Source organism: Macrobrachium nipponense, chromosome 25 (assembly GCF_015104395.2).
Source record: "Macrobrachium nipponense isolate FS-2020 chromosome 25, ASM1510439v2, whole genome shotgun sequence".
Lineage (NCBI taxonomy): Eukaryota > Metazoa > Arthropoda > Malacostraca > Decapoda > Palaemonidae > Macrobrachium > Macrobrachium nipponense.
This window is the reverse complement of record NC_087214.1, coordinates 42,181,838-42,192,251: the sequence shown is the minus strand read 5'-3', so window position 1 is coordinate 42,192,251 and position 10,414 is coordinate 42,181,838. Positions and strand designations below refer to the sequence as shown.

The following is a 10,414-nucleotide window of genomic DNA, read 5'->3' as shown; positions in this document are numbered from 1 at the left end:
GCTGGTAAAGGAGTTAAAGGAGCAGGAGAAGGACTCAAGATCGGAGACATCACTAGAGGAGGAGGAGGAGGAGAAAAAGGGATAACTGGATCTGCAGGAGACACAGAAGAGGTTTCACTAGACTTATTTTCTGCTCTAACAGCTGCCTTCCTCTTCCTATCCATTACTAGCTTATCAGAGTGAGAAGTAAAAACCTTCCATTGATTGTCACTCCAATCTTTACTCTCATCACAAGTTGACTCCTCAGTACATTCAGACCCATTACACCTACATTTGATACACATGTGGGTCATAAATACCTAGATTTAATTTTCACCCTAACTCTGCACCCTCCAGCACCAAACCTAACTTCTGAAGTTCTAAAATCTGACTTGACAGCTACAAAATGCCACAACTAAATGCAGTCAAAGCTAACTAAATTGATAGCAAATAACTAACAAAAACACAAAGTGAGTACTTCAAAAAACGACAGTCAATAACCATCCAGCGATGAAGAAAAGTCCGCACCGACCACCGATTGTAACCAGGAGCCGGCAGAAAATCAATTAATGACACCTGGTCTGTTGTACCTGTTCCTCCTTCAAGTGGCGGGAGATGACGTCACCTACATCGGCGATGGCAGCGCCACCGCGAAGTTTGATTTGTGGTTTGCTGTGCATAGGGAACCTACAGCTGTTATCATTGTTTGGTAAGACACTGCAATAAAAGTATGCTTTTATATTTCAAATATAAAAGCATATATAATTAACCCCCAATATTTACATTAGCCTTCCCATCTGCTGACAGGGTATTTGAATGGTAATCAAATACATACATTTAGGAGTTTGTTTATTAACGTACATTAATACAATATATGGTACAGGTAATGCAATGTGGCAAAAGATGGTATGTACTGTGTTGTATCTGTATAATTAATATACTAGATATATATATACAATATACAGTATAAGAATCTTTACAAACATGCCATGATTAACTACCTAAATGACCCACTTTTCTGATTGTGTATTAGAGAGGAAAATAAAGATTAACACCCCTACTCTCAAACAGGATTGTTTGTTTGGTTAACATGTACAGTAGTACAAAGTTCTGCAGTTGTACGTTATGCCTTGAAATGGGCGTCCCCACCTCTGGTTAGTCCAAGGTTTAGACAAGTATTCATATGAATGTGTGGCATTAATAGGAATGAATGGACATCTCATGCAAGCTTCATTGATCTGATGTGATGTCTGTTGAAGACAATAAATGAAACCAGTCTTTGGAAATGGAGAAACACCAATGAATGATAATGATTTATAGAATGGCTTTATCACTGTTTTTACCACACTATACATAAGTTGGTTTGTTAAATGTCCAAATCAAACAATACTGCATGTCATTATTAGTTGGCAAAATTCATTAAAAGGAAACTACTACTGTACAGTATTCAGTAGTATGTTGTGATCAATTTGACACTAACTGGTCAAGTAATCAAATATCGATCACTGATTTGCAATATACTTATATATATAGCAGAACATTATAAAGGTTCCAGTATCAATATAATGTGCATATACTGTATGTGAACTAGTCATAGGAGTAAGTTTATTATATGAAATAGGAATCCATATTCATTATTCAGAATCATTCACCACATTTAAGTACATGCAGATAGAAATGATCATCTTGGTACATACCTCTTTTTTTTCTATATATTCAGTATTTCTTAATTATTAAAATAGAGCTTGGATAGTCACTCCAAACCAATGATGCATACAGCATCCTTTCTTAGGTCTAAGAGCCAAGGGGAATCTTAAAATATTTTGTTTTTCTTTGGGCCAAGAAATGCTGATTGAGCTTTCAAGAAGGTAACTACAGATTCATGGCACCCACTGCGTACTCAGATGATCACAGTAACAGCACATTGACAGTAATCTTCATAACCGTGATTACAAATACTCTGATACAAAAATATACAGCTCAGATGACATATATTTAAAATACACTTTACATTTCAGTTAAGCAATAATACAATGGAGTAAAAATACACATCACGAACATCAAGCTATGTACAAAGAAAACCGTACACAGTAAAATTGTGCATGGATATAAATGTCTGGATACTTGTCTAATAAAATATAGAATCTGTAAGCTAATCCTGTAGACAATAATAGATTTTAGGTCTGCAAGCACATGCCTTGCATTGTAATTTCATGGCAGTCTTTTTCCCCAGTAGTGACAAGCTTAAGAGCTTGCACTCATTCTTTAGTTTATACAGAACTAATAGTTAAAGCAAATATTCCCGTTATGAAAGTTGAGTATTGTATATACACATTTTAACTTAAGACCTAAGAATAAAGTCAATGATAAACACTATGTACAAAAGTGCTCGAGTGCCCTCGAGTCACGACCATAATTCAGAGTCAATTGTGGTCTCATCGAGGCCACCAGCACTTGATAGTTTTGCCTTTTGCAGTCCTGTATATAGACACCACTCTACCTACAACTGAGTTACGTCTGGACAGCTGTTTGTACAGGCACTCCCCACTTATCGACGGACTTAGTTAACGGCGATCCAGTTTTGTGGAGCTAGACATAACAGGCTAAGTTTCGGTTATCGGTGTCATAAGGTGCCGATAATAGAATTATGGCGCCATAAGATGCCTAACAGAAGTGCCATTAACCAGTTGTCGGCGCCATCAACCGAAACTTGGCAAATTGCCGAGTTTCAGTTAATGGCGGTTTTTGCTTATCCGCATCCCACCAAGAATAGAACCTGCGCTGATAACTGGGGACTGCCAGTATATTGATTTATTTGTAAGTTGGTTACTGTACTCTTCATGTCTATTTAAGGACAGTAGGATATAAAATCAGCACAGTACGTACTATATGTACAAAATATGCACACACAACAAAATTTGAACTATGGGTAGTAAAGGGGAGTGCTTTGGACACAATTTTATTTTGTGATCCTGTTTTTTTTGCACGGTATCTCTGAATGTGTGTAAGTTGAATTTGTATAAGTAGTGTGGTGTCCGCATGTAATGTATACAGAATACAGGTAAATTTGAGCAAATTATACTAAACTGCATGCATCTACTGAAAAGTAATAAAATAAATCTTTACCTACGTCATTTTTAGCTCGTCTGTCACTTCAAATCCCATCGTCACTTTGGTTATACAGTACCAGCGTTTTACATTAGTTGATATGTTATTTGACCAAATTAATTTTAAATTACACAACCTTCGTCAGATTTTTACAGTTGTATAAATAACTGACTTTCGTCAAACTATAAAACTTTTCACCCTAATCAACTGGAGAGGCTGCTTATTTAATACAATTTTGACATACTGTTATTTCTTGCACCTGTGAACCCATATGGATTTTAAGCGCAGCTCCAAAAGAAAAAATTCTTACCCTGGCTTTCCTGATTTTAACTAGAGCTTAACAGTATAATGATAACTAAATGAATACATTACAATCACAAACATTTGTAATTCAGCTACACTTTCTATTTTGTATATTTTTATTTTATATATTTTTACTTGGACTGGTTATAGTCAACGTAAACACGAACCACTTCTCCGGAATATTTGCGCTGTGAAGGGAGGTAGTAGAAATCTGGGGTCATTTCCTGCATTGCAGCATTGTAGGAGGGCAGGGATGAACTGGTCGATCCTCGTGGCAGGGAGTAGGTCCCCCGGGGGTCAGGTCGAACCTGGGGCATGTTTTTGGGACGCTGCAGAGAACGTGTGTCGCCTCCATAACCTCCTGCAGGATGTGACATGTGGCCTGCAGGATGTGACATGTGGCCTGCAGGATGTGACATGTGGCCTCCATTCATACTTCCGTTGTACCCCCCTCCGCTTGCATGGCCGTTGGTCCTGCCGTAGGATCCATGGTTGCCGTTTGGCCGTAGTGTTCCATTGTGTCCTTGCCGGCGGGAGTTGACACCATTCTCTTCGGTTTCGAAGCTTTCATATGCGTAATTCATGTTGCCTTGGCTATAATCTTTCCATCCGGAGTTTGTTATTAAACGTTCCTGTGGAGAAAGTGCATGGCTCGTTGTCAACATAATGAATGCTGTAAATTATCGTTAAAAATGTGTGACATATATTCAAAGTAATATTGTCTTTCATTGAGGGCTTATATGTATAAAACAAATAAGAAATCCATAAGAACAATTATTTCAGATAAAGACCGCTTAATATTTTGTACTAAAAATTTGAAGTGAGGAAAAATGAGTAAAAAAATCATATTATATGCTGTATAACAAAAAAGAATTCATCAGATATTCCAGAGTAATTTAGATTTTGAAGAATTACTGTACCAGAGCAAAGTTTTTCCAACAGAAAAGCAAGATTTTCAATGCAGAATTTCAAGTGATTTTTGGCAATGTTCTGTCAATAACAGCTACAGAAAAATGGCTATCTGGCCATCACCTACTTATTCCATGTAGTAAATAATATCAATGTAATTCATTTGCAGTTCATGTAATGCCTTTTGAGCTTTTTAACTGAATACATCTCATTGAGGATACCTCGAAAAATGAAAATAACAAGCATGAGAATGAACTTCACTTAATATTACAGCTTCCAATTGGAAATATCTTGATGTCATCTTGGCAAACGGAAAAACAGAACTGAAATGGGGGAATGCACTGTAACCCGTGATTAAGCTGTAAATTACAACATCATATTCTGTGGCAGGTTTATGTCATAAGCAGCAAGCTTCTTATGCCATCGTCACTGGCATTCCAAACAAGCTTTAAAGAAAAACACCAAACTTTTCTCATTGTCAGTGCAACACAGTCTTTACTTTTTGGAAGGGACATACCAGGGGAAAATGCAAAGCAGGGGTACCACTAACTTCCCTCTGTGCAGTATTTTACTTCAAGTACATTCTCTCAAACCTGGAAATCTAAAACTCTTTGGTACAAATAGCTTTAGTAAGAATATTTTGTTTAGAACAAGCAGACATCACCTGAAAAGGTCTAGTTTTTAGACCTTGACAAATCATTTCCAAAGGTATTTTATTAACCTTTAAGTACTTCGTTGTCATGAGGAAAATTACTTTGATTGTCAATTTCAGTCAATGTACCTTGCATCAAAAGTACTATACATATCTTCATGATTTATATAAATGAATTGTACAACACTGGATAGAAAAGTGTTTGGATAATATTTACATTTAATTTGTATTTTTGAAGCAAAACCTTTGTTTTAAAAAAAATTGTATTGCATTTATGTAATGACTCTACTTTTTAAAGGGACCAATATTTGCCCTTTGCATTTCTCATTCCATCCAAACAGTGTTTGGATTGGGCTAAAATAGAAAGAAGTTGTCAAAATCAGCAACTGCTTAGTTATTGTTAACATCAAATTCAGTCTGATACCATCAAGCTGTACTGTCTTCATACAATGTATTCTTTATACTGTACCTATAACTGGCTACGTCTTGGGCAATTTGGGTTTATACTTTCGATAAAATATTCTTTGCTAATAACTTGTGCTAGTAATTTACAAAACTAGTCTCCTCTGAGCATGTACTTATGCACTTTCATCTTGTATATTTTTAAAGTCATAACCTGACCATTGAATTGTATGTAGTGTACTGGCTTCCTAATCATATTCCCACGAAAACCTTGAATATTCTTAAAAGTTTATTAAATAATTTTGTATTTTGTCTACCATACTTTATCTCTGTTCAGCCCTTTATTTTTAAAAATAGTACATATATATTTTATATAATTAGTGTATATTCAGACCTCAATTATTAATATTAAACATTCTCTATACATTCAAGAGGCAATCCTGTGCAGTGCAGCTAAAGTATGTTTAGCCCATGCCATTAAGAACAAGGTAAGGATATTTTGGATCACCTATTGAGAATGAGGCAAGTAAATACATTAATTTTTAAATGAAAGAACACCTGCATTAAATTTTGTCACCAGATTTGCGAGAATGTACTGTCACATAACTGAATCAAGTTGATATTTGTGCATATCACATAATTTTACAGTGAGAGGGAAATCCCAGTGGTATGGTAAACAACCAATTTTGCTTCACAGCCAGTGATAAAAGCATTTAAAGGGGTCTGAGTTTAAAAGGTATTATTACACATCTTCAAACCAACTCAAAAAACTTGTAGTGAAATGTACCTGTGCACTTTGAGGGGGTTCGGGAATACATAAAACGTGTTCTTTGCAACTGCAGGGGGAGTGAAACTTGCCTGGGGCACAACCTCACAACTACTGTACACGTTTCTTTTTACCAGCCACCCATCACCATACCTTAAACATGACAGCTCTTCCCATGCTTGTCTGAAAAGGGCTAGGATTAATCTGGCACGGAGCCAGGAGATTCAGTATAAAGAGGAGTCCCCGTTTTGACCGGGGTAGAAGCCCGGGAAAGGACCATAGACGACCTGTACCCACTCTGTGGTGAACTTGGGTATGCCGGTGGGGGCTCCACCTTGGCATTTACTAACCCCACATGGCTACCTGAAGGAGATACAGCACCAGCACCTCCACCATAGCCACCATTCAGCATTCCAGTCTCAGCCGACGGTTCCACCTACAGTGTACCAGACAGGGAAGAACCAAGAACCACCCAAAGGGACAGCCAGAGAAAGGTTAACAACAGCGTTAGCTCTGCGGTTCAATAGGAAATCGTAACACAAAAACAATACATACTACTACAAGAGGCAAGTTTGTGATCAGATCTTCAAATTCAAAAACAGTTAGTATTGCAAAGGATTCTCTTAAAACATTTTATCTTCTCTTTTTAAGGTTTTCTGAAAACATGCACTAAAAAGCGTCTTGGAAATTACACTACAGTACGACTTTTTATGTTTAAGGAGATTTTTTAAGGCTATTGAGTAAAAACATTAAGCTGAAAAAGTACATAGTCTAAATGAAAGAAAAGTAACAAAAGCTTTACTCTAATGCATATTATTTGGATGAATATTTTTTTTTAAAGAGTGAAGTTAGGAGATGCTAATAAACTTATTGTACTCTAATGACTAACCCCTATAAACTAAGTTGAGAAAATTAAGTATACCGTAAAGTCATAGGTCTAAACTAAATGCAATCACTTCCCCGTTCAACTATTTTTTTAAACGTGCTCGTAAATACTATAACTAAGGATGTTCATTTTAAGTGTCAAGCAGTTTCACTAACTACAGAATTGATTGATTTCAATTGGTAAAAAGCCTGTATTTAAAAACATGCGCATTGCTTTGTTGCATTCTCAAGCAGTTCACCGAAGCTTGTTCCATACACTCATTCACAGTCCATAGTACCTAAATAAAATTTGTGATTCATATTCCCACAGGAAAAGTATAAGAGAGATACATTCATTCACAGTCCTTAGTATCTAAATCAAATTTGTGATTCATATTCCCATGGCAAAAGTATAAGAGAGATACACTCATTCATTCACAGACCTTATCTAAATAAAATAGATGATCCAAATCCCCACAGGAAAAGTAAGAAAGTCAGGTCATTATTTTCCTAATGCTACAGGTTATGTAGTGTTCATATGGGGACTGTTATTTTCTTTTACAATCTTTTGTGTCATTTGTTTAAAAAGTTTCCACTTTCCACTGACCCCTTCAGTGTGACTTCGTAACACTTAATTACACAAATTTCTTGTCATATTTGGAACCAAATTTACATCTACCTCCTTACTAACAGATGTTTAAGGTTGCTGAATTTGAATTATTCCATATCTCAAGGTAAAACAGGTTTTTGATAAGTTTAATCATTACTTGTAATATATATACTCAACCACAATCCATAGCTACAATGCAAAAAATGTCTACTTTGTAAAACTGAAAAATTTCTACTCTGTCCTAAGAGAAATACTTTCTCACAAATCTTGTTTGATTTAAACAGTGACTTCTGTGTATATGTATCGTTCTTCCATTCCTTTGACTCTGCACCTTATGAAGTGTCATAGGGGTATTCAAAGGCTCAATTATTGTAAAGAATTTTGGATTATATATACTTTCATTCTCTGTGAAACAAAACTCAAAATGTTACTTCTTACCACTTACTGTGTGTTGCCAAGTAACTTTAAAAAATATATTTTATCATGAATAAGTCAATCAGTAACATAAGTAGACGAGAATACATCTTGCATTAGTGGTTCTGCCATGAACCATGGAAGTACATGCCATAAATTTAAGACACTGTAGTACAGGGGTATATTGATGGTCTGTATACATCACAGCCATCTAGAAAGGTGCCTTGTGGATTACCCCAACATTCCAGAATAATCTGATTTAATTAGCTTGTTATCATTAATAGTCAGCAAAAGTCACAGAGAATATTTTAAAACTTAGAAAATTAGAGTGAGCCAATATATTTCCTTTACTTTTATTAAATACTTAATATGGAAACTTTTCAGTTTGTTTGAGACTTTGCCACAGTACTTCTGTTATGATATAGAACAGGCAGTCCCCAGTTATCGGCGGGCGTTCCGTTCTCGGCGGAGTGCTGACAAGAGAAAACCCCCATTAACCGAAACTCAGCAATTTACGGCGCTTATGGCACCAAGTTCAAGTTTCAGTTAATGGCGCCTCTGTTAGGAATGTTATGGTGCCATAACTCTATTATCGGCACCTTATGCCGCCGACAACTGAAACTTGGGCCTTATGGCGCCATAAATCATTATTTTATGACGCTAGACAACAAGCGCCGTAAAACCGGATCACCATTAGCTGAGACCGCCGATAACCAGGGACTGCCTTACTAGGTAAATTTTAAATACTGAAGGAGACAAGTGGAATTAGTCATGCTATGTTGTAGGTAACAATACGTCAAGTAATAACTTCTGCTGATAGTCTGTCCAGTGCTACTTGAAATCTATATTTCCCGAAAGAAAGACAAGCGATTCCTTTACCTTCGTACTCACAGGAGGGGAGCGGTTTTTCTTGATCCTTGAAATGGTGACAATCGCCTGAATGACTGTCAGTAAAAGGAGGAAGCCAACAACGCCAATGATTATCCATATCTTGTTCACCTCCAGGAACCTGAAAGTAAAATTAACAAGTTAAATTTGTTATGCAAAAAAAAAAAAAAAGTAAAAAACTGGTCAGCGAGGTGATCTGTATACAGGACTAGCTGATGAAAAAAAGATAAGTTTCCAAGGAACCAGTAATGAAGTATATTTTATGTCAAAGAATGATTTGGTTTTCATTATATGACAGAAATTTATAAGGTATGGTTCCTCTACACTGGAGTGACGGGTATGAAATATTTTCCAATGAGAAACTACAACTATTACCCCAGTTTTAAAAATTGCTGATTTTGTTGTCAGCATTTTATGTTTTAGATAAATTCATGTTAGTAACACCTCTATTTTTTGGGCTTCTGTACTTATCAGCTACATCATACCTACTATCATTATTTTTTATTTTGTTACCATTTCAGAAGTCATATTTTTAAGTAAATTTCTTAAAATCACAATTTTTGAAAGTAAATTGTATTTTTCCTAACTATACAAACCTGAGGTCCTTTACATAAGGAATTACTTTCAATGCCAGCTGGAACTCGGTCGTAAGATTCTATAACAAGGTAGTTAGGCAGTAACTGCTTGTTCGATGGTCGGGAGTCCCGCCTGACTGGACGTAAACATTCCACTTTGCTTTAGGCTCAGGAACAGATTGAGGGGTGGCATGAGGTGGGCCTATATGAAAAGGACCTCAGGTTTGTAGTTAGGAAAAATACAATTTACTTTCAAAAATTATGATTTGTTCCTACACGTTATACAAACCATCGGTCCTTTACATAAGGAAGACTCACTGATTGGTGGGAGGAATCTGAGTCTTGTGAACAGACTGGTGTTCACCCAACCCAAGGTTCCCTCCCTGTTCGTAAGAGCAAGGGGGGGAACCTAGCCTCTGTCCAAATGATCGGAGTGAGATCACTGCAAGACCAATGGGCAGACCTCTGGACCAATTCATAAGAGGAAAGAGGGAGGCATGCGTGCCTCTTATGAATAGCAAGCAAGAACTTATAGTTATACGTAAAAGGCCAAATATACAGCATTGGCTTTGTCTCTTACTGCTGTCCACTTCCCCCCTTGTTAGGGAAGGGACGGATATCAGCTTCTATCCCTAATTAAAGAGATAAATGGAGCTCAGTCATATAGCTTACGTGCATCATCGCCCTCTCCAGCATGTGATGACCGCTACTCTCTGCCCGCAGGAAGAGAGAAGAAAGGAGGAAGAAAGAGAAGCTAGTCACACTCATTCACTCTCCATTCATACGGTTACCACAAGGACGAGATGTAACCTTGTCCTGTTAAAGAAGCTGGGTAAGCTACACAACTTGTTGAGCAGCCACCACGGGTCCCAAGGAAAGTGTCCAAGGACCTGTGGGCACTATCCCGAAGGTAGAAGGAGGTGAAGGTGGTCTGGTTGGACCAC

At 37.0% G+C, this 10,414-nt stretch overlaps 1 protein-coding gene across 9 annotated transcripts in view; it reads right to left on the bottom strand.

Annotated features, from left to right (window-relative positions):
• Positions 1–815: 815 nt before the first annotated feature.
• The window catches only part of LOC135199408 (uncharacterized), a 309,751-nt gene continuing 300,152 nt past the window's right edge, over positions 816–10,414 (bottom strand). For 4 of the 9 annotated variants that reach the window (XM_064227412.1, XM_064227419.1, XM_064227420.1 and 1 more), the window contains 3 exons: positions 8,887–9,016; positions 3,815–4,022; positions 816–3,772 (listed from right to left, as the gene is read on the bottom strand). In XM_064227412.1, the coding sequence (XP_064083482.1) occupies positions 3,522–3,772; positions 3,815–4,022; positions 8,887–9,016 (589 nt within the window). In that variant the 3' untranslated portion in view covers positions 816–3,521. Of the gene's footprint in view, positions 3,773–3,814; positions 4,023–6,272; positions 6,556–8,886; positions 9,017–10,414 lie in introns of those variants that run through there. The other 5 variants (XM_064227413.1, XM_064227417.1, XM_064227418.1 and 2 more) reach the window with 5 other exon arrangements.